The sequence below is a fragment of the Myotis myotis genome, unplaced genomic scaffold (genome assembly GCF_014108235.1).
Source record: "Myotis myotis isolate mMyoMyo1 unplaced genomic scaffold, mMyoMyo1.p scaffold_m19_p_17, whole genome shotgun sequence".
Taxonomy (NCBI): domain Eukaryota; kingdom Metazoa; phylum Chordata; class Mammalia; order Chiroptera; family Vespertilionidae; genus Myotis; species Myotis myotis.
Genome location: NW_023416321.1, coordinates 36,194,133 through 36,218,647, shown reverse-complemented (window position 1 = coordinate 36,218,647; position 24,515 = coordinate 36,194,133). Strand labels below are relative to the sequence as shown.

The following is a 24,515-nucleotide window of genomic DNA, read 5'->3' as shown; positions in this document are numbered from 1 at the left end:
TTAGTTAAGTTTATTCCTAGGTAGCTTAATTTTTTTGGTGTGATGGTAAATGGGATTGCTTTTTTAGTCTCTCTTTCTGTAAGTTCACTATTGGTGTATAGAAATGCCATAGATTTCTTGGCGTTAATTTTGTATTCTGCTACATTGACAAATTCATTTATTAAGTCTAATAGTTTTTTGATGGAGTCTTTAGGTTTTTTTTATGTATAATATCATGCCATCTGCGAATAAGGACAGTTTTACTTCCTCTTTTCCAATTTTGATGCCTTTTATTTCTTCTTCTTGTCTAATTGCAATGGCTAATACTTCCAGTACTATGTCGAACAGGAGTGGTGAGAGTGGGCATCCCTGTCTTGTTCCTGTTCTTAGGGGAGATGGTGTTAGTTTTTGTCCATTGAGTATGATGTTGGCTGTGGGTTTGTCATATATGTTTTTTATTATGTTGAGGTATGATCCTTCTATTCCCACCTTGCTGAGAGTTTTTATTAAAAATGGATGTTGGATTTTGTCAAATGTTTTTTCTGCATCATTGATATGACTATGTGTTTTTTTTCTTTCAATTTGTTTATGTGATGTATCACGTTTATTGATTTGCAGATATTTCACCATCCTTGCATCTCTGGGATAAATTCTACTTGGTCATGGTGTATGATCTTTCTGATGTACTGCTGGATCCGATTTGCTAAGATTTTGTTGAGGATTTTGGCATCTATGTTCATGAGGGATATTGGCCTGTAATTCTCTTTCATTGTGTTGTCTTTACCTGGTTTTGGTATTAGGGTGATGCTGGCTTCATAGAATGAGCTTGGAAGTGTTCCTTCCTCTTGAATTTTTTGTAGTAGTCTGAGGAGGCTAGGTTTTAGTTCTTCCTTGAATGTTTGGTAAAACTCCCCTGTGAAGCCATCCGGTCCTGGGCTTTTGTTTGCTGGAAGCTTTTTGATGACTGCTTCAATTTCTTCCATAGTTATTGGCCTATTGAGATTTTTAGATTCTTCCTGATTGAGTTTTGGAATGTTGTATTTTTCTAGGAATATGTCCATTTCCTCCAGGTTGTCTAGTTTGTTGGAGTAGAGTTGTCCATAGTATTTTTTAACAATCATTTGTATTTCTGTGGGGTCTGTTGTTATTTCGCCTCTATCATTTCTGATTTTGTTTATTTGGGTCCTCTCTATTTGCTTCTTGGTGAGCCTGGCTAGAGTTTCATCAATCTTGTTTATCCTTTCAAAGAACCAGCTCTTGGTTTTATTGATTTTATGTATTGTTTTTTGGTCTCTATGTCAATTATTTCTGGTCTAATCTTTATTATCTCCTTCCTCCTGCTCACGCTGGGCTTTTCTTGTTGCTCTCTCTCTAGTTCTTTGAGATGTAGAGTTAGATGATTTACTACCATTTTTTCTTGTTTTTTGAGATAGGCCTGTAGAGCTATAAACTTCTCTCTCAGGACTGCTTTCATTGTGTCCCATAGGTTTTGGATTGTTGTGTTTTCATTGTCATTAGTTTCCAGGATGTTTTTAATTTCTTCTTTGATCTCATTGGTAACCCAATCAATATTTAATAACATGTTATTCAGCTTCCAGGTGTTTGAGTATTTTGGGTTGTTTTTATTGTTGTTTATTTCTAATATTATGGCCTTCTGGTCTGAGAAGATGCTTGGTATGATTTCAGTCTTCTTGAATTTGGGGAGACTTTGTTTGTGACCCAATATGTGGTCTATTTTTGAAAATGTGCCATGAGCACTTGAGAAGAACGTATATTCTGTGTCTTTGGGGTGAAATATTCTGAAGATTGCAATTAAGTCCATCTGATCTAGTGAGTCATTTAGGAATGCTCTTTCTTTGCCAATTTTTTGTCTAGAGCAGGGGTGGGCAAGCTTTTTGACTCGAGGGCCACAATGGGTTTTTAAACTGGACCGGAGGGCCAGAACAAAAGCATGGATGGAGTGTTTGTGTGAACTAATATAAATTCAAAGTAAACATCATTACATAAAAGGGTACGGTTTTTTTTTTTTTTAGTTTTATTCATTTCAAATGGGCTGGATCTGGCCCGCGGGCCGTAGTTTGCCCACGGCTGGTCTAGAAGATTTATCCAGTGATGTCAGTGCTGTATTAAAGTCCCCTACTATGATTGTATTGTTGTTGATATCTCCCTTGATATCTTCCAGGAGTTTTTTTTATGTATTTGGGTGCTCCTGCATTGGATGCATATATGTTTATCAGGGTTATATCCTCTTGTTGTATTGATACCTTTAGTATTATGAAGCGGCCTCCCTTATCTCTTGTTATGGCCTTCACTTTGAGATCTATTTTGTCCAATATAAGTATTGCTACCCCAGCTTTTTTTTTTTTCATTTCATTTGCCTGAAAGATATTTTTTCATCCCTTCACTTTTGGTCTGTGTGAGTCCCTTATTCTGAGGTGGGTCTCTTGTAGACAGCAAATATATGGGTCATGTTTTTTATCCATTCAGCCACTCGATGTCTTTTGATTGGAGCATGTAGTCCATTTACATTTAAAGTTATTATTGAAAGGTACTTGTTTGTAGCCATTTCTATTTTTTGTGGCTGTTTTCTTTCTGAGCTTTTTATTTCTTCTTTTTACACCAGTCCCTTTAGCATTTCTTGCATCGCTGGCTTGGTGGTGATAAACTCCCTGAGCCTTTTTTTGTCTGTGAAGCTTCTTATTTCCCCTTCAATTTTGAATGATAGCCTTGCTGGATAGAGTATTCTTGGATTCAGTCCTTTGCTTTGAGTAACTTTCTAAATTTCCGTCCATTCTTTTCTGGCCTGATGTGTTTCTGTTGAGAAATCATTTGATAATCTAATGGGAGATCCCTTGTATGTAACTTTCCGTCTCTCTCTTGCAGCCTTTAAGATTCTCTCTTTGTCCTGAACATTTGCCCTGGTAATTATGATGTGTCTTGGTGTGGGTCTTTTCGGGTTCACCTTGTTTGGGACTCTCTGTGCTTGTGTGACTTTTTTCTTCCCCACCTCGGGGAAGTTTTCTGATATTATTTCTTCAAATAGGTTTTCTAACCCTTGTTCCTCTTTCTGTTGTTCTGGCACTCCTATTATTCATATGTTGTTTCGTTTCATGTTGTCCCATAGCTCCCTTAGGCTCTCCTCCTGTCTTTTAATTTTTTTCTCCAATTGCAGTTCAGTTTGGGTGTGTTTTGCTTCCCTGTCTTCTAATTTGCTAATTTGGTCCTCCGCTTCTCCTAGTCTACTATTGAAACTTTCAATGGTGTTTTTTATTGCAGCTATATTACTCTTCATTTCTTCTTGGTTCTTACATAATTTATTGATTTTTTCATTCGTTTCTTTTTGATTCTTATATAAGTTGTTGATTTTTTCATCCGTTTCTTCTTGATTCTTGCATAAGTTGTTGATTTTTTCCTCCATCCGGTTTATGCATTCTAGGACCCCTAATCTGAATTCTTTTTCTGTCATGCTGAATGCCTCTGTTTTACTTAGCTGCTTTTCTGGCTAGTCCTTCTTTTCTTTCCTTTGGGGGTTTCTTTGTCTACCCATGTTTGATCTCACCGACATATCTAGATGTCATTCAGGGGCTGCTCCTTGGGTGGCAGTGGCTCCTCGGGCTGTGGTTGCTCCTCAGGCAGTTGTGTTAGCAGCTGCTCCTCAGTTGGCAGCAGCTCCTGTGGTGGGTGCTGTTCACAGCTGTGGTGGCTCCTCTGGCTGGTGGGGGGAGGCTTCACACACAATTGCTGTTCCTCAGACAGAGAGTGTGCTGATGATGAGGCTGCTGTTCCTTTTATGGGGCGCGCTACATACGCAGCTGCTACTCCTTGAACTGGGGCGGACTGCTCACGTGGCTGCTGATCCTTGGATGGGGGCTGGCTGCACGCTGCTGTTGTTCCTCTGATGTGGTGGGCTGCTTGTGGGGCTACTGCTCCTAGGACTTGGAAAGGTTGATTGCAAGTCTGCTGCTCGTCAGATGGGTGTGGGCTGCTTGCGAGGTTGCTGCTCTTTGGATGGGAGTGAGCTGCACGCATGGCTGCTCCTCCTCGGACGGGGACATGCCACTCACCTGGCTGCTGCTCATCGGACAGGTGCAGGCTGTTGTGGCTCTGCTCCTCGGACCAGTGCGTGCTGCGCAGGGCTGTAGCTCCTCGGACGTGGGAGGTCTACTCATGTGGCTGCTGCTCCTCAGACCGGGGTGGGCTGCCGCTGCTCCTCGAATGGGTCCGGGCTGCTCACACAGCTGCTGTTCCTCGGATTGGGCAGGCTGCTCCTGCAGCTGCTGCTGCTTGGACGAGGGCAAGATGCTTGTGCAGCTGCTGCTCCTCGGACTAGTGCAGGGTGTGTGCAGGGCTGCTGCTCCTCAGATGTAGGAAGACTGCTCGTGCGGCTGCTGCTCCTCGGACAGGTCGGACTGCTCGCGTGGTTGTTGCTCCTCGGACGGGGAAGTGGGCCGCTCACACAGCTGCTGCTCCTTGGACAGGGGCAGGACACATGAGGCTGCTGCTATTAGGCTCGAGGCAGGCTGCTCACGGGGCTGATGCTCCCTGGACAAGAGCGCATCGCTCACGTGTCTGCTTTCCAGGGGAACTCTGCCCTTCCCGGCTGCAAACTCTCTCACCAGATGAGTGTACTTCGCCAATTCGGGGTGGGTGTTATTAGTTTCAGCTGCTCACTCCATTTGCTCTGGGACAAGCCCTGGGATGTGTCTGCCTATTCCGCCGCCATCTTGGCTCCTCTTAAGTGAGTTGAATAAGATTCTTTATACTAGTGATGAGGAAAAAATTCTGGATGTTCTCAATTAGGGAAGCCAGAGAGTGAGAGAAATAGACGGAGCAGTTAGCCTGTAATAGCTGGGAGCCAGCAGACTGAAGGGTCTTGGGTTTGATTCTGGTGAAGGACACATACCTAGTTTGCAGGTTAGGTCCCTGTCCTCAGTTCAGGTAAGTGTGGGAGGCAACCAATTGATGTGTCTCTCTCACATCGATGTTTCTCTCTCTCTGTCTCTCCCCTTCTCTTCCATTCTATCTAAAAATCAATGGAAAACTATCCTTGGGTGAGGATTAACAACAAGGAAAGATTTAGTGAGAAGAATGGCACTGCCACCTGCTGTGAAACCTCAGGCAAGTTAGCTGAGCTCTTTGAGTCTTGCTTTTTTTCTGTGAAAAATGAGTTGCAAGGAGAAAATTAAGTTATAAAATGCTTAACACAAAGAGCTGGCATTTGGTGGCACTCAATAAATATTGCCCATTATTATAATAAATACTAGCATTTGGTGGCACTCAATAAATATTGCCCATTATTATAATAAATACTAGTGTGGGGCCCAGAAGACCTGGTACTGTCTGCCTAAGGGGAGATATATATAAAATCATCAGGTGAAAATACAATGTGAAACATCAACAAAATAATCTAAAGCATTAAGACATTAACAGGAATTGTGCAGGGCCTTCCAATGTTCCATTTTTCCATCTAATCATAAATGGATCAACTTACTAATTTCTACATAGAAAGATAAAATATTGCAAAGGCACATATTCTCCTAAATTAATCTAAAATTTACTTAACTTATTGAAAGTGAAAATCATAGCAGGATTTTGGAAAAACAAAACTATTCTAATTTTATCTAAAAATAAATAAGAAAATAAGTCAGGAAACGGTTGAAAAGAACATAAGAAGGGTGGAATACTATGCTGCTGTAAAAAAGAAGGAACTCTTACCATTTGCAACGGCATGGATGGAACTGGAGAGCATTATGATAAGTGAAATAAGCCAGTCAATGAAGGAAAAATATCACATGATCTCACTCATTCATGGATAATAAAGACCATTATAAACATATGAGCAATAATAGATACAGAGGCAGAGCTGCCTCAAACAGATTGTCAAACTGCAGCAGGAAGGCCAGGGAGGGTTGGGGGGCAGGTGGGAGGGGGGTAAGAGATCAACCGAAGGACTTATATGCATGCATATAAGCATAACCAATGGACATAAGACACTGGGGGGTAGGGGAGGCCAGGGGATTGTCAAGGGGGGGGGGGAAAGGACACATATGTAATACCCTTTGTAATACTTTAAGCAATAAAAATAAAATAAAAAGATAAGCAGGAGAGGAAACTAAAAAAAAAAGAATATAAGAAGGGGACACTATTTCTACATGCACAGAAAAATATTAGAAGCAATTATACTAATATGTTGCATGTGATTGTTTCTGTGTGATGGGACTCCAGGTGATTTTACTTCTGTTTCTCAGTGAACTGAGATCCAGGACTTCTCCTGGGTAAGAATCACTCTTTCCTCTCAATGTCCCAAGGGCACAGCCCAGTACTTGGGGCCCAGAAGACCTGGTACTGTCTGCCTAAGGGGAGATCATTTGGCTAAGCCTCCAGCAAGGTTTGGCTTCCCCCAAGCTCCTCTGCATGCACACACACACACACACACACACACACACACACACACACTAAATCAAATGACTTTGGGTGGAATTGGGAGAAAAGCAGACACCTTTCAGGTGACAATAGGAAGAAAAAGGAGTTTGGAGGAACTTCTTCCTTGTGACTGTCCTCCTCCTACTTTATAGCAACTACCCTTCATGAGCCTGAACAGCCCTAAGAAGCACTTGCTGCAATAGTCCATTGTGCAGGCAGAAGAGAGATAGGCCCTGACAGGCACAATGACTTATCCAGGATCAAGAAGAGGTAAGAATGAGGGGTTGAGTCTGAGTCCAGGTCTGTCTCCTCAAATCTGGGACCCTGGCTATAGCCAGACCTTCTAGGGGCTGTGGAGAGGGTGTGCTGGTGTCACTGTGTACACTGTGGGTGTTCCATGGAGAAGGTGGGTGAGCAGTCAGCAGCCCCCAGCACTGTCTATCGCTGTTATTAGGTGAGGGGAGTCAGGGAGGCAATCCCAGGAAGTGAGGTCACTTCCTAATAGAACTTGGAACCCCCGTAACCAGGCACCCACTTTCTAGCAACTGCCCAACTGCCACTCACTTGGCAAGAGACAGTTGACTGTTCAACATGTTCTCTTGTTGTGTTCCCAGTTATCGGGGCTCTGGTTCCCGGAGACCCTGCAGGGAGAGTTGTTCCAGACTCTGTAGACGGTTCAACTCTCGTGCCCGACATCTCTGGCCATTTTCAAGAAGATCCCCTCAGGTAAGAGAAGGTGGCCTGGGTCAGACCCATTCATGCCAGGCCAGCCTCCTCTGTGGGCCATCCCTGTGCAGCGCACATCCCTCCCCTTCATGTGGTGGGAAGAGGAACCTGAAGGGAGAACCGAGGGGGAGGAACAGTTTTCAGGGCAGTGGAGAACCTAGAGGTCCTGCTGTGATCACACCCCAGGGCAGGGCAGGCAGGTGGAGATGGGCTTCCAGAGGGGTCCCTTATCTGTGCCAATGGGAATCCTAGCCCTCAGGCCGTCACACCTTTTCCTCCAGTGGAGATCTCAGCAGATCACACAGTGTGCATGTCTGGAGTGGAGGGTCACAGGGTCAGAGAACCTACAAAAACAGGGCTCTGAGGTTTTCCCCCTGGTGACTGGGAACTGTCTTTACAGAGCTCCGCACAGGAGACTGGACCGGAGCCGACAGATGGGGTCCTCAACTCTATACCCCTGCAAGAGGCACAGATACCTGATACATCCACAAGTATGCAGCATGACCTCAGGGTGAGTGTAGGCGCCCAGTTGACCCAAACTCCAGAACCCCAGGGAGTCAACGGGACCTGGGTTCCAGAAGGCTCCCTGCTACTCCCCTGAGATCCCTCCTAGTGCCCAGTTTTCAAAGGAATCTGTGTCCCCATCTCCTCCAGGTCAGGAGCTAGGGTCTCCCTGGGCTGCACAACATACCAAGAGGGGGACCTGTTATCAGGGCTGGCGATCCATCTCTTCACTGCTGTGGGACCTGGATTTTATAACCTTCTGTTGCCGTGACAACGGTGCCACCCTGAACATACCACATGTCCTAATGTCCAGACCCTCCACCCCAGAGAAAGCCTCTGTGTCTCATCTTACATTGGGATGTTCTGTCAGAAATCGCACGGGTGACACCGTTAATACAAGCATGTGCTGTCTGTCCTCTGCTAAGAAAATGACCTAAGATACTAATGTGTTTCCTATTCCTCACCTGCAATTCTACTTTCCCTGCCAAGAACCTTTTCTCTTATCAATGTGAAAAACTTTCAAAGCTGTGAAAAATTATTGTGTGTTTTTTTGAACCAAAGTGTCAATAATTGCGGGCGAGAAAATCTCAATGGGTTGAGAGAATGCTCTGGAGAATGACAATTTTTCATCTTATTTTATAAGTTACAAGCAAAGTGCAGACTTATGTGTGTCACATGAAATCCATGGGCGATAGATTAGGGAGAGAGGAGAAAGCAAAGTGGGGAAACTTCTGTGATTGGATAAACGGTAAAATGATAGGCACATACTTCTTTTACAATGGTGGACGTAGGATAGTTTCAAGTCAACAATGGACTCAATAACAACAAAGGGATCTCTGATCTCCCCCAGAGCACAGAAGGGTGCCTGTGCACGAGGTGTCCAAAATAAGGAAAATTCCTTTGATAATCCAAAGCTATGTTATCATAGATGCAAAAAGGCCGTACACAGGCTCCGTTAAGGTAAAGATGACCTTTGTCAGGGAAGATGCCAGACTAGGACATGACTGCCCACCGTGAGCTCCTTTCAGTTAGTGTTTAATTTCAGACCATCCTTTGTAGTTACTTAAAGTCTCTGAGTTTGCAAGGCCTCCACGCAGGACTTCCTGAGCTAGTCAGGTTAGCGTGGGGCCCCTTTTTTCGTCCATACGTATTCCTTTTGTTCATAAATTAATACAAATTATGCATTGATGATCCGTGTTAGTGTTTTGTCTTGCTGAACAATGGACATTGGGGATGGTGCAAGACTATAACCTTAAATGGCATTCAAGGTGGAATTTTTATTCAAAATAAAAAGGCAGGTGAATGGGAGGCCATGAGATCCTTTATGTTCTTGTTAAAAAATATTCTGTATCAATTTTAAATTTTGAGCTACCATGTGCAGAGTCCTCTTGCTGCTTGTCTTAGTTTTGGTATTTTGCATCTAGTATAACATTTACATACCAGGAACAAAAGCAACAGCATTAAAGCAGTAACACCGTTTAGGAATAAAAAAATGTCTAGTGCTAGACTGAGGGGACTAAGCATCCCAACCAACCAAAAATCACTTTCCATGTATTATCATTATTGTTTATTAAGCTAATTATATGTTTTCCTTCTTCATCCATTGTCCCTTGTACTCATGCTATGTTTGGCCAGATGAATTAAGACTCTCTACTCTTTCGTTGTCATAACTGATCATCAGAATGTCACTGTCTGGTAGGTGGGAAAAAGTAGCAGGTATCCAAATTCAACTTTTCATATTTAATAAGGGAAGGGTCTGGGGAGATAGTTATTGTTTCCATTACAAAACCATAAGGAGGGTAATAACTATATAAAATCATTTGATGTACATTTAATCATAACAATGAAGTGATGTAAGAACAAGTTTTGAGCAGCAGTAATTTGTCAGCATCCAGGCCTTGCTGACTTCTTGGGAAAGCTGTCAGCCCCCATGGCCAGTGGTTTCTCATCCTTGAAAAGTCTTCAGTCTCCATGGTGGATGGAGGCCAGTGTCAGAGACAGATGTCCATCTGTGGTTAGGCCTCTGATAAGGTAAGGTCCTTTTTAACACGTTGGAGAGAGTCTTTAATGAATGTGTTTCAATAAACAAAAATCTCCTGGTTGTAAGTTTTGGTCTTTGAAGTCTTTGTCTGTTGGGAGTATGTGAAATGAATGTCACTAATTTATCAGTCCCGATAACCTTAGTGAGTCATGGATAGTAATGTGGAATGCCTGCTTCTAGTTTTCCTTATATTTTGAAAACAAAAATTTTAAATATCAGCAGTATTTTAGACAGAGTCATAACAACAATCATCATCTTCACTTCATTTAGTCCCATACCCATTTTGTTGTTTATCCTGATTATTTGCCAGTATTTTCATATATTCAGTTATTCCTTGGAGTTCTATACTTCTTCATTCAGTTCAAAGATGTGACCTGCTTAGAAACCTTAATTTAGAGTAAGTCAGAGTTCTTTTCATGGATTTTTCTAAAGATGTAACATATTTGAAAATGCAGTAGAGTGAAACAATAACTGTGTATGAATGACAAACAAAGTGGCATGGTTATAGATTTGATTATAATGCAACTGACAAAAAAACTTTGCTTGTTTAGTAAGCTTTAACATTTTAAGACAATAATTTTTGGAAAATAGTAATTACTGTAAAATGAGAGAGAATAATATAAAATATATATAGGTACATGTATATTTAGATTTAATACATAATTTCAATATAGAAGAACAAATAATATGTAAGATTTTAAAAACATTGTCCATGGCTTCTTGTATTGGGCATTGGAAATAATTCATAAACTTCCAATGTTTGCACCACAAATATCTGGAGTCCCACTGCCAGACGCCCTCACAGGGAACCATCCCTCTTGGCTGGACTGGTGTCACTGACAAGCGAACGGTTACACCTGAGAGCTTCCTATTTGAACTTTTCTTTGAATCTTGGTGGGTCCCTCATACAGCAGGTTGAAATCTTTAGAACATCCTTTGTAATAAAAGCATATGTACACAAATAGATCAGCCACTTTTATTTTTTAATTTAGCTAAGCTTCCCATGTAATTCCAAGCATATAAAACAGGCCTAATTTAGTTTAAAAACATTCCTTCAATAAGGATAGAGAATAAAACCTTGAAGTATTCCAGGGCCCATTGGAATTAACTCAAAGTCATTCTTTTGTTTAAAACAGTGGTTCTCAACCTTCTGGCCCTTTAAATACAGTTCCTCATGTTGTGATGCAACCATAAAATTATTTTCGTTGCTACTTCATAACTGTAATGTTGCTACTGTTATGAATCATAATGTAAATATCTGATATGCAGGATGGTCTTAGGCGACCCCTGTGAAAGGGTCGTTCAACCGCCGAAGGGGTCGCGACCCACAGGTTGAGAACCGCTGGTTTAAACTACTGGTTTCAAAAGTCTCTTAAAATGGAAACTTTGTGAAGGTTGCAAATATACATACACAAAACTTACAACCTGGACTTTTTGTATATCAAAGTAAAGCAAACACAGACTTATGGTACTATCTCTAAAAGACATTAATCACACTTAGAAACAGTTTTAATATTAAATATTTTGTCCAGACTACATAAGTATTTAATCTTTTTAGGCCAATAAAAGACTATATACTAGTAATGCCATCTGGAGGCTGAAAATTCACCATACATGTCCCATAGATGAACACATCACATACACACCATACACATAATTTGAATTACTAATTTGTACAGAAAAAATGCAAGAATTTTTCTATAAAGTTAAAACGTTCACAAAATTTTATAGCCTGTACCCCCTTTTACAAACCTTTTCTCAACTTTCACAAACCTTCTTACCCATTCAGAAATAACTCTCCTTACAGAAACTTACATTTGTCCTTTTCCTTCAAATAAGACTCTCCCTACCTCAAGCCTTTCATTATCACAACTATATAATTCCTTCCAACTTCACTGGAACTTTTAACTCTTAGGAGCCTTAATTTCCCCAATGATAAGCACAAAAGTGAACAACCAGCATCCCTTAGATTGACGTTGATGAACATATTTTAATCACACTCTCACTTCCAAGAAACACACCTTCAACAAAACACAAGTCATTATATCAACAGTTCCAAACGCATTTTATAAACCTTCCATATTAAAAAAACCCAAAAGCAGGTGAACTTGTCTAGCAATCAATGTTTCAGTATTTCATGTTATTTCAAAATATCTAGATATTTAATAACTTTCATTAAAACTTACTAAGTTAGAAAGAAATAGTGGAAATAAAGTGATTTGTGTAGATGAATGAGGTATGTTTTTTCTATTGGGATAAGACATACCTTCCAGAGATTTGTAGTTTTATTTTAAAAAATGAACTCAGGCCAAAACCGGTTTGGCTCAGTGGATAGAGCGTCGGTCTGCGGACTGAAAGGTCCCGGGTTCGATTCCATTCAGGGGCATGTACCTGGGTTGCGGGCTCATCCCCAGAAGGAGATGTGCAGGAGGCAGCTGATCGATGTTTCTCTCTCATCGATGTTTCTAACTCTCTATCCCTCTCCCTTCCTCTCTGTAAAAAATCAATAAAATATATTTAAAAAATAAATAAATAAAAAAATAAAAAATGAACTCAGGTATTCTCACTTCAAAGGTTCTGGGACTTTTGTTGCATGAAGCCAATCCTATATAATAAAAAGGTAATATGCAAATCAACCTAACGCCAGAACAGTCACTATGATGCACACTGACCACGAAGGGGCAGACACTCAACCCAGGAGCTGCCCCCTGGTGGTCAGTGCACTGGGGAGGGGGGGTGGGGGGGAGAGGCGAGGAGAGGGCCTAAGCCGGGAGTTGGACAGCCCCAAGGACTCCCGGACTGCTAAAGGGTGCAGGCCTGGCTAACGGGACCCCAAAAGTGCATGAATGTTGTGCACTGGGCCTCTAGTTGTCTATAAGTCTCTGAAATGAATTAGGGGGGTGGTTTGGGGAAGGTAAAAGGATTTGGTGGGCTTTGAATTGCTTCTGCAGGCAAACATCTGCCCCCTTGAAAACTTCATTCGTAAAACAAGGATAGTCATTTTTAATACCCCAGGGACTGGGTTGCCACCCAAGGGACTGGCAAGGGACTGACAAATTCATTTGCCCATTTTTGGAATGTTTCTTTCTATTTGGGAACATTTTTCTAGCTTCCAGAAAGCACACAACTCTGAGAGGTGTAAAGGCTTTCAGGTATATGAAACCTCTGTCCATCTCCCTTGGGAATGAAAAGCAGGTTCTAGCTGCATGATAGTCTTAAAATTAATGGTGCCAAACCTCTCTATTACCCACTTTATATTGGGACCAGGTAGGTGGTGTAACAAAAGAAGATTGGCTTCTTTCTTGAGTTTCTCAGGGTCAAGTTTCTCCCACTTGGTGAATATGTACTCCATAAGAGGACTCTCAAGTCACTGTGGGCTGGTTCCGCATCTATAGAGAGACCTATGAGCAAGCCCAGTGTTAGAGACATGTCTCTGAGCTGTCTGGAGACATTCTGAGTAGGGTGGGTACCCTGTTAAGCCATCTCTCAGGCTCTCGTGGAAGATACTAATAAAGAAAAGATGATTACCAAACTTCTGGTCAGTCTCAAGGTTAGTTTCCTCCTGGAAGGTTCCTTTAAAATCATTACTTTCATTTTGGTTCAGCATCTGGTTCATTTATTCTAAATATATAACTATTCTGGGAAAAGATATGTAGGCATCACTGATTTCATATAAAAGAAAAAAAAAAACACCGCTCACCTATCAGGTGAATTGGGAAAGATTTGATTAGCAAACAATATATATATGGTTCCATAACAACCCCTAGTTGAAAGGAAACAGGTTTTGATTAAAAAGCAGACATTTTTGTACAGAAGGTTTAGTCCCATGGAGAAAGCAATTAGTGGGTGCGGTTAAGAACAATAAGATAGCACCAGTATCTACAGGGTCCTTAGTAGCTTCCCTTTTTATGATAATTTCAAGTTCTCCCAAACTAACAGTGAGAAGGGGAAACACCCTTGGAGCAACCCTATGCTTCTTTTGTTTGTTTACTTTTTCTAAATCCTATTTCAGTTTCCTAAAATCCCTAAAGTGGGCAGACTTCTCTATAGGAGTTTTCTTACAACCTTATTTAGTAATTCTCTTGCTTTTGCTCCCAGAAACCAGGAGTATATTAATTGCAATAGGTTAGAATAGCCAGGATTACATGTTCTATGGGTTAAATTTCTCTGTGAGCCAATCAGGGCCATAGAGAAAATGGAGAACAATTGCTGGTTCCTTTCTGGCTGAGAGCAGCTTTTCTCCAAAGGGAGCTGGTAGAATTCCTATTCTCATTTCCCTTAAGTCAGTAGGGAGGGGTAGTGGAGGAGATAGAGGGGCAGGAGGAAGGGAAGGGAAAGAACACGTCCGGACAAGGAAGCTCAGAGAGCAAAAGATGTAGTGGACGTGCTACAGAAGGGGGAGAATGGGGTGTTAGCATTTATTCGCTTCAGGAGAGGTCAGAGATAGTCTCTAAAATGTCTCATTAATTTATTTTTTAAAAGAATTTTCTGTGCTTCTCCTTAGAAGCTTCTAATTTCCAAGTCAAGATATGTTTCCTATTCAGTCATTTTCATTTTGGGGCCAGCATATTTCTAGTTTTCTTTTTTTTCTTGCAAAAAATTTATTTATCTTGGTCATTTTTCAATTGATATTTTCAAGTTAAATCTTCCCATTTCTGTAAAGGCTTCTTGACTTGCAAGAAAAGGCTTCCTATCAGGGGTGAATGAGGGCTGGGGGCTGGGAGGTCCCAGCCCTGGAGGCACAACGTCCCATGTTAATTATAGGTGTGTTTGTTTCTATGGTTATGGTTGTTAGTTTATATTTGCAGAGTCTGAGCGAGTTTTCTGGGGATGCTATGGAGTGGGTGGAAGTGAGCGGCTCTGGGCTGAGCTCCATTATGCTCACACCCCTCTTATGTGCCTCGGCTTCTCTCCCAGTTATCTACGCGACTGAAGGCCTCTGGCCAGTTTGGCTCCATGGGTAGAATGCCGGCCCTGAGCGGTCCTGGGTTTGATTCAAGGTGAAGGGCATGCACCTCGGTTGCAGCTTGATCCCTGGCCCTTACTGGAGCGCCTGGGGGAGGCAACCAATCTATGTCTCTCTCATTCTCTCTCTCTGTATCTCCCCCTCCCTTCCTCTCTCTCTAAACCCATGGGGAAAATATACTCGAGAGAGGATAAATAAATAAATAAAAATAAAAACCTCAGGAAGGGCTAGGAACGCTGGTGGACCTAACCTTATGGGCTCTCCCCCGGAGGAGCCAGTCAGGTGAATTACAGTTGAGTTGGAATTTCCCTATGGGGCTCCTGCTTGGCGTGAGGAATGACCTCTGACACCTCCACAAAGATTCTTAGTTGCTTAAGAACAGCCAAGATTCAGGTCAGAAGGAGGGTGTGTCCCTTCGGAGCTGAGCAAGTTCAGCTCTCAGTTATACAGCGAAGGTGTTTTGCTCAGACTCTCAGAAAGCAAATCCAAATGAAAACCCAGAGTCAGAAACCAGCCACCCATGTTTCCTCTGGTCTCTCCTTAGCCTTGATTCTGTCAGCCCTTAACCTTAGTTCCACCTTGGGGATTAAAAATACAGCTTAACTAAAGTCGAACCCTCTATCACAAGCAAAGGAAGGTTCTGGATTCAAGAGACAACTTAGCCAAATGCCCCTGACAGGCAGGGAAGTGGTGGCCCAACAGGCCCTTTGCTGGATCCCAGCACCGGTCTGGGTCTGCAGGGCGGTCCTGTGTGAGCTTTGGAATCCTGCCGCAGTAAGCCAAGTAAATAGCAATGTAGGCAGCATTCAACCCTGTGCAGAATTTTTGTGAGTTTATGGGAGCCCCTGTCAACAGTGGCCAGAAAACAAAATCTCACTGTATTGAGGTAGTGCTCCAAGAATGGCAGGATTGCACCTGCTTTTACACATACAATCAAAAGTGGACATGTATGTGGGTCACATGAAATCCATTGCTTAGGGAGGCAGGAGAAAGCAAAGCAGGGAAATCTCTGGGATTAGATAAAAAGTAAAACGAGAGACACATACCGCTCTCATACAGGTGCACACAGGATAGTTAGCAATGAACTCAATAGCAATGAGCAGCTTTGTGGTCTCTGCCCAGCACAGAGCAGTGCCTGTGCTCCTAGGTGACGAGAAAAAGGAAAATTCCTTTAACATTGCAAAGGTATGTTATCACAGATGCCAAAAGGCAACAGACAGGCTCCGTTAAGGTAAAGATTGACCTTTGTCAGGGAAGACACTGGCCTAGCATATGACTACACACCATAAACTGTGTTGAAGTAACAAGTTTTAATTTCAGGCTAACTTTGTGGTTAATTTAGGTCTCCGAGTTTGAAAGGCCACCATGCAGGCCTTACCTGTGCGAGTCACAGATGAGCATGTGACTATTTGTCATTTACTCTCTCCTTCGATCACCCGTGTCCCACCTCTTGCCACCAATCATGTCCCTCCTCTGTCCCACCACAGGGGGAAGAACCAGCAAGTATCTTCACGCTGGAAGCAGCTGCAGCTTCCTCGCCACCTGCGGGCCTGGCCCGCTCGCCCACTGTGCTCAACACGCCAGTGCCCATGACTTTCTTCTCTACCTGGGAGGTGGACTGCTCCAGACCTAGCTGCGTGCCCAGATTGTGCAGCGTCACTTTAAAGAAGCTGGTGGTCTTGAAGGAGCTGGAGAAGGAGCTCGTCTCCTTGGTGATAGCAGTGCAGATGCAGGGCTCCAAGGGCATCTTGAGATCCCATGAGATTGTGCTGCCCAGCAGCGGGCCAGTGGAGACTGACCTGGCGCTGACCTTCTCCCTGGAGTACCCCCACTTCCTCAAGAGAAAAGGCAACCAGCTGCAGATCATGCTGCAGCAGAGGAAGTGCAGTAACAACCGGACCATCCTGGGCTACAGGACACTGGCCACAGGGGCCGTCCACATGGCGGAGCTGATGCAGCGACCCCCTGAGGGTGGCCAGGTGCTGAGCCTCAGCAGCAGGATCCGGGGGTCCTCCATCACGGTGGCTGAGATCTGGATCTCCTCCCTATCCAGTCAGCCCATCGACGACGAGGATGGCAGCATGCAGGCCAGCCCCAAGGCCAAGTCCATGGATAGCCTCATGGAGGGGAAATCTGAAAGCTTCACTGAGCTGGACGACAGCTGCAATCTCACACACAGGCACGACCTGGAAGAAGCTGACTTTGACCTGGGGCAGCCCAAGAAGCAGCAGCGATGCATGCAACGAAACTTGAAGCAGAAAGCCATGGCACCGCTTCCCAGGTCCAACATGTCAGAAGAAGTCCTGGACTCGGATCAGGACCCTAAGGAGCATGTCCCTGAGGTGGCGGAGGACCTGGACCTTCTCTATGACACCCTTCAGAATCCCAGCGACAGTGGCCCAGACATGGAGGACGATAGCAGCATCCCCAGCAACACCAAGCCCAAGGCCAGACAATACTCTGATGGCCTGGCACACTCCAGCTGGCAGACGGAGGCGAGGAGCTTACACAGTGCCCGGAGCCAGAAGGAGCCTCCTCCGCCGGCCGACATGCCCGGGAAGACCCAGGGCCCGGGCGGCAAGCTGTTCAGTGGCAGTGCCTCTGACTCGATGGCCTGCAGCACCCCACCCTCCAAGGTGGTCAAGAGCTGCATCTTCTCCCAATCGAGCCCGACCGTCAACCACCTGGACAACGCCATGCCGGCCAGCACCGAGGTGGAGGCCACGCATAACTTCTCTGAGGGAGAGCCTGAGATCGTCTGCTCTGAGCTGGAGGTCAGCTACAATGCCTCCTACAGGCATGACCTGGACGAGGATGACTTGGACCTGGAGAAACCGATAGGAAGGAGCAGGTCCACAATCAAGCAACAGAACTACCAGCAGAGAGTCGCAGAGTGGCTGCACAGGTACCAAATGACGCTGGAGGTCCTGGACTCGGAGCAGGAGTCTGAGGAGGAAGTCCCCGATGTGGACAAGGACCTGGCCTTTCTGTTTCAGAGCGTGGTGTGCCCCATGGACAGTGGCTCAGACATGGAGGAGGATGACCGTCTCCCAACCCCTCCCATGCCTGAGCTCATGTCATATTCTGAAAGCCTGTCCAGCCCAGATATGGAGGAGGACGACAGAGTCCTCAGGACCCACAGGCCCAGATTATACTGTGAAAGCCTTTCAAGCGACAGTGGCTCCGACTGGGGGGCCCACAGCATGCCCCACCCTGGGGAGCAGCCGGCACAGCCTGGGGACAGCCCGGAGGCAGGGACCTCTGCCCAGGACATGCTCACTACGAGGCGCACCACCAAGACCGAGTCTCTGGTCATCCCTTCCACCAGCTCCAAGGGGAAGCAGCCCGCCCGCCGGGGCTGGAGCAGGTCCCTGAATGAGTCGGCCAACAGCCTGATCAAGGAGCGCTGTCCGGCCCCACAGAGCCAACTGCAGGTCCCCGGTCAGACTGTGTTCGACCAACTGAACCACAGCCTCATCTCCAACGACTATCTGCCCAAGAACATCATCCTCATCAACACCTCCGACAGGCGGGGGCAGTCCCTGTCCGACGTCCTGCAGCAGCACGCGCTGCCCGTCGTGTGCACCGGCTCCATGGTGGATGTCCAGGAGGCCTTCAGCTCCATCATCTCCTGGATACAAAGATACCGCAACTGCAATACCGAGGCCACCATGCCAGTGAAGATCGCGGTGGCGGGGGACCAGCACTACTTCAGCACCGTGCTGCGGGTCTTTGTGCAGCAGCTGTCCCACAAGGCCCCGGACTGGCTGGGCTACATGTGCTTCCTGGTCATCCCGCTGGGTTCCCACCCCTTGGCCAGGTACCTGGGCTCCGTGGATTGCCGCTACCACAAACTCTTACGGGACCTGGCCTGGTGGGAACTGTTCTACCACCTGGAGGCCCAGGATGCGGTGCAGAACATTGTGTTGAAAATCAGAGAGTACCTCACGGGGGCCAACTGTGTCCTCCAGCTGCCCATCGCAGAGGCCATGCTCATCTCTAAGCCGAAGAGCCCGGACGAGCTGTCCTCGCAGAAGTTCCTTCCCTTTGTGGGGGCCGTGAAAGTTGGAAGAGTGGAGCCAATTTCAGCCACGTCAGGAGACTCAGCTGAAGCCGTCCCCTCGTGCTCCAATGTGCTTCTGTCCACCGCCAGGGAGGCCACACACAAGCTCATTTCCTTGTCGTCAGTGAGTGGGGGCCTGTCCTCCCCCGGCCAGAGTGGGGGTGCTGAGCTGATGGAGCTGCAGGTGGATTACTGGACGGCAGCCCAGCCCACAAACAGGAAGAGGAGCGCGGAGAAGGAAGACCTGCCCGCCACCAAAAACACACTCCGGTGCACCTTCAGGTCTCTCCAGGTCAGCAGGCTGCCCAGCAGCGGCGAGGCTGCAGCCACGCCCACAATGGCCATGACTGTGATCACCAAGGAGGAGAAAAAGAAGGAGATGTTTTTGTCCAAGAAAGACAAGGGCACGAACTTGGAGTCCAACAGCCAGTGCATCCAGGGCATCGGCCGCTTGGTCTGCTCAGCCCAGAACCAGGAGCACAGGCAGCGGGTCCTCATTGACGGCGTGGAGTGGAACGACGTGACGTTCTTCCAGCTGGCAGCCCAGTGGTCCTCCCACGTCAAGCACTTCCCTGTCTGCATCTTCGAACACAACAATTCCACCTTCTAGCCCTGTCCCTCCCCCTGCCCTTCACTCTGCCTGGGCCAAGCCCAGGAGGACCCAGCTGCTTTTCTGCCAACAGTTCAGTTTACTATAGACACAGACCCTGGAAACACAGAGAAACTGTTTTGAATTTGAATGCGCTCACAGCCTGGAACCTAAGGGGGTTGCCCTCACTGAGACCCCCATATGCTCTGTTCAATAACCAGAAAGGTCCGGCAGGTGGGAGGTCAGGAGATCATAGTTGAGCTGGAGCATCATGGAAGGTGTGTTTTGACCTCAGGACCCCCAGCACTGTCAGTGAGAAGGCTTCTGGCCTTGGAGACCTGCCCTTCCTGGAAACCAGGGCTCAGCTTAACCCTGGGAGCCGGCACCAGCCTGTGCCCAGACACAGAGCTGGGCGGCCAGAGGCAAAGAGCTGGCCTCCCATTGGGGCATCCGGAGCACAACACGGGGGCCAGCCAGCCCAGCCTTAGACCCCAGCTGCCAACCAACCAAGTGGCCCCAGCACCATCCACTTATGGTTCCCAATGAACTCCGGTCTCACAGGGTGTCATAACAAAAAAGAGCTGTACGATGCAGATCACACAGGCACACGGGGTGGAATCACCGGTGCCCTCCTTGCTGAGCAGCGACCCACCTTCGTCCCTACCTCTTCAGGTTATCACAGAACATTTGCTGCCACCCAACAGCTGTACCAACTATTTACAAGGTGAGCAGCCTGCCCCTCCACAGCACAGTGGTCATGTGGCCCCTTGCTGGCTGTGAACTCTCAGATCACTGCATCCCTCTGAGTGTTTGTTTCTAAGAACATGAGGAGAATCAAGGAGCAACCTCATAGGGTTTTTGTAGGGGCCCTGTAGGGTGCTCCCCTAAAGCTTTCTCTGGGTGCCCGGACAGGGGATAGGTTTGCAGCAGGGGTGTGGTTGTGCTAATTGGTCCTTTTTCTTCCTCATATGTGATGCTTTCGGGGCCCAGGGCTAAGCTCTTTTCTCATGTCATAAAGAGACTGGAGATTCTGTTATGGGTCCCTGTCCTGGCTGAAGCCAGAGCAGAAACCCCAGGGCTGAGCAGTGGGGCCCAGGATCACCCAAATATCTGTGATGGGGCTGGTTTGGGCTCATTCATTCAGCAAATATATCAGAATCTTCCAGGTACAGACACGTCTCTAGGCACTGACCATAATCCAGTGCACAGAGCAGACCCCAAGCCTGTACTGCAGAGCTTCCCTCTAGTCGGGAGCGATTCAGTCACACTAGGCTGCACAGGCTCGGAGTGTCCACAAGACAGCCGATGTGACATCCTCCGGCCTCCTCTCCCTATGGCTGCATCTTCGCGTATTGTGAAGAGGAAGGTGAACCTCTGTTCCAGCAGAAAACGTGAGTCGGTTTTGGATCAGAGCAATGAGGGAAGTATGCGGACTGTGAATTCAAGGTTCTGGCAGAACCCTGTATCCCGCACATGGTGGGATTTCTGCAAGAGGGCAGAGGTCTGAGGGCTCCTCCTAGAAAAAGGACAAGAGTCAGAGAGCTGTGCATGTGGATTTGGGTGGAGTGGGAGAGCAGGGGGAGCTCAGTGGTCAGTCAGCCTCTCAGAAAATTCATGGTCGTCCAGTCCTAATCCAAGTGTGCCTGCACCCCTATCAGGGATCATGCTCACTAATTTGGTAGAACCTCCTCAGGGCCACCTTGGCAAGTGTACCCAGCCCTGAGGGAGTTGAGTTTCAGTGGGAGGCGAAGAACCCCACAGGGAGGCTAGTGAATTAGGCAGCATGTAGGTGCAGGAGCCAAAGTTTGAGGTGATAGGAAGGCCCTGGGAAGTGAAGGATGGAGACAGAATTCATTTGTTCGCTCATTGCTCAGCTATTTCTGGAGCACCTACTGTGTGCTAATGAGTGACATGATCAGAGTGGACACCAGCCCTCCCTGTCCTGATGGAGTTGACATTTCCGTGGGAAGATATCAGAGGGGACAGGAACACTGAGAGAGCATGTCAGGTTCCCCTAAAGAAGGGGACAGGTGGTTCCCTCATTGATCCAGAGCTGTCAGTTAGGAGGGCTTTCTGCCAGCCCCTCTTGGGTGACCAGGCACGTCTCTGCCAGGACTGCCAGACTGAAGGTGGACAAGGAGTAGGTCTGGCTTCTGGATGAGCAGGAGCAGCAGGCACAGGACCCCAGGCTCTCTGAGTGGTGCTCTGGGATGGCTGTATGGAAGGAAAGGCCAGGCCTCAGACTCTGCTTCCAACTTATCTCTCTCCCCAGGGCCATCTCCTGCATCCTGAGCATTGGGCTGGACTAGCACCGCCAGAATTTCCCAGCCTGATGATGCTGTTGGCTTCCATAGAGCTCAACTTTCCAGTCTCCCACCTGCCAATGCAGGCTCAGTGCCTCCATTCACAGCGGGAGCACCTGAGCCCACTGAGGCCGAGACAGGAGGAGGAGGAGGCCTCCGGGGGGTGGTGTGGGTGAGTGTGCCTTTGGAAGGCACACAACAGGCAGTGAGGGTGGTAACATGTCCTCTTCTTGGATCTACAGAACCAGCTCCAGAGCAACATGAGGAAAACCTTCAAGAGGCAACGCCATCCGTGTGGCCTCTACAGAGCCAGTCCCGGATCCAGGCCCAGCTTTCACTGAACTTCAAGAGGCAGAAGAACCACCTGCAGCATTGGAGCAACTCACCCCAGTTCCTGCGCGGCCTGTGGTGCCAGATCCCAGGCCACAGCGCGTGTCAGCGGCCACGGCAGAGAGGGCGCCCCCCTACCCCAACCCTATTTAGATGCAGTGTTAGAAGTTTTCTGTTCATGTTACATAGGCTTATAATTTTAGTATATTTTTATGATATTTAATAACATACAGTGTACTGTAGAGAACATTTACTGAAATACTCCCAAATATTACCTTAATTTAGATTCTATAAAATTTAACCCTATAAACCCTCAGAGCTTTGAGCAAGTCTGTTTTTCTGGATCCTGACCCATCCAGGGAGAACTGTCCTCACCTTCTCCACCTGCCCTTCCTGGAGCCAAGACTCTGCTTCCCAGGGAGCTGGCTTCACCCTGTGCCCAGACTCAGAGCTGGGTGGCCAGAGGCCAAGGGCTGGCCTCCCATTGGGGGCATCCTATGCCCATGATGGAGGCCTGTCAGCCCAGCCCTGAGCCTCAGCTGTCAGGCAGCCAAGTGGCCCCAGCACCACTCACTCTGGATTCCAAGTAAACTTGACCCTCAGAAGGCAAATATGTATCCATATACCTGTACTATACAAACACCCAGGAACACGGATTAGATAAACTGGTCAAATCCTTGGTGACTAGCTTCCTGGGCAGCGTCCCCACCTTGGTCCCACCCACCCTTCTGTGTGAATACAGAACATGTGCTACTAACCAACGTGTGTGGGACCAACCATGTACCAGGTGAGCCCTGCCCCTCCACAGCACCGTGGTCACTCAGCCACCTGCTGCTGTGAGTCTTCAGGTCACTGCACCTCTCTGAGTATTTGCTTCTCTGAACATGGGGAGAGCCTAGGCCCAGCCTCATAGGGTTATTGGGGGGGAGGTCCCCCTGGGAAAAGGCCCGCTGGTGCCTGGACACTGCAGAGGTGTGCTGGAGGGGCTGTGGTTGTTCCTATTGGCCATTTTCTCTTCTTAACGAAGCTTCTGCCTTAATTGTGGTTCTCAGGCCTTAGGCTAAGCTGTTTTCTCGTTTGATAAAGATGTTGGAGATTCCATTAGGGGTCCCTGTCCTGGGCGCAGCCAGATTAGAAATCCCAGGGGTGAGCAGGGGGACCCTAGGCTCACCCAGCTATCTGAGATGGGGGTTGTTTGGGATCATTCATTCAGCAAATGCGCTGCCCCCAGGACTGCACTCCAGCGCTTCCTTCTAGTCAGGAGGGATTCAGTCACACTGGGCTGCACAGGCAGGTAGAGTCCACAGGACAGTCGATGTGACTTCTTCCTCAACGTATCGCTGATCTACTCGTATTGTGAAGCAGAAAGTGGATCTCTGGACCAGCAGAAAAAGTGAATGGGCTTTGGATCAGAGCCTTAAGGGGAGTATGGGGACTGTGACTTGGAGAAGGTGGCCACACTCAGGATCCCACATATGGTGGGATTTCTGCAAGAGGGCAGTGGTCTGAGGGCTTCTGCTAGAAAAAAGGGCAGGAGTCAGAGAGCTGTGCATGTGGAGTGGGTAGTGTGGGTGAGGGGGAGGGGATGTGGCTGGACCACACAGAGAAGACCTCCCAGAGGCTGGGCCTAGGCAGGAGCACAGAGCCGCTCAGGTCAGTGCCCAGGGCCTGCAGTCTGGAGGACTTCCTGGGGTGGGGGCTTGAACTGGGACTTCAGTGATGGAGATGGGATTTCCCTTCCTTGGAAGGCACACAAAGGCAGTCATGGTGGTAACATGGTCTCTTCTTGGATCTACAGAAGCAGCTCCAGAGCAAGATCCAGAAACACTTGAAGAGGAAACGCCAACTCTGGTGCCCTCTCTTAAGCCAGAGCAGGCTCCAGGCACAGCTGTCACTGAGCTCCCAGATGTGGACCCACCTTCAGCTTGTGAACAACTCACCTCAGCTCCTTCGGAACCTGTGGTCCTAGATCCTGGGCCACAGCGTGTGTCCGATGCCATGACAGAGAGGGCTCCCTCCCCTCCTTTATATGAAGTTTTAAAATATTTGTGTTTATCATATACGTTTATAACTTTACTGTATTTTTCTCATACTATTCAGTAACCTAGAGTCTATTTAAAAAAAATATAATGAAATACTCTTAAAATACAAACTTAATTTAAATTCTATAAAATTTAACTCTACAATCCTTCAGAGCCTTGAGCAAGTCTGTGTCTTTTACGCCTGTGTCGTGTTACTATGAGTCATAGGTTGGGAAGAATTAGTCTCTCAGGAGCCATCTGCTCCACGAATGTGACGTGACCTTTTTGAGGCCCAGGACAATGGAACTTTGGGGGAAATTGACTGATGAGCATTGGGGCAGGGACCCTTTATGTCAGGGCTGCCCCTGGGAATCCACATTTCATTTAACTTCATCTCCCACCAGCACATGGACAAAGCATGGCCTTAGGCGCCCCTGGCGCCCACGTTGCAGAATGCTGCAGGGTTTAACCAGCAGCAGGCAGTTCCTGAACCCTGACTGCGACCTGCACCTGGACAGAAACTCCACCTGCTCCACGCGCACCGAGCAGCATTCTGAGCATCTCCTCTGT

At 46.9% G+C, this 24,515-nt stretch overlaps 1 protein-coding gene and 1 long non-coding RNA gene across 2 annotated transcripts; both read left to right on the top strand.

Annotated features, from left to right (window-relative positions):
* The first annotated feature begins 16,192 nt into the window (after positions 1-16,192).
* On the top strand, positions 16,193-20,073 carry LOC118671872 (phosphofurin acidic cluster sorting protein 2-like). Its single transcript, XM_036340884.1, has one exon. It carries the CDS (start codon positions 16,229-16,231, stop codon positions 19,310-19,312), a length of 3,084 nt encoding a protein of 1,027 aa, XP_036196777.1. The 5' UTR covers positions 16,193-16,228; the 3' UTR covers positions 19,313-20,073.
* Positions 20,074-20,220: 147 nt separating this feature from the next.
* On the top strand, positions 20,221-24,069 carry LOC118671894. The gene is made up of 3 exons (XR_004972918.1): positions 20,221-20,682; positions 21,564-22,711; positions 23,723-24,069. It is a non-coding gene; the product is annotated as an uncharacterized LOC118671894 (long non-coding RNA).
* The last annotated feature ends 446 nt before the right edge of the window (positions 24,070-24,515 follow it).

Bases quoted from the DNA above. Each gene is read 5' to 3' on its own strand.
- LOC118671872 (XM_036340884.1), top strand. From the start codon at position 16,229: ATGACTTTCTTCTCTACCTGGGAGGTGGACTGCTCCAGACCTAGCTGC.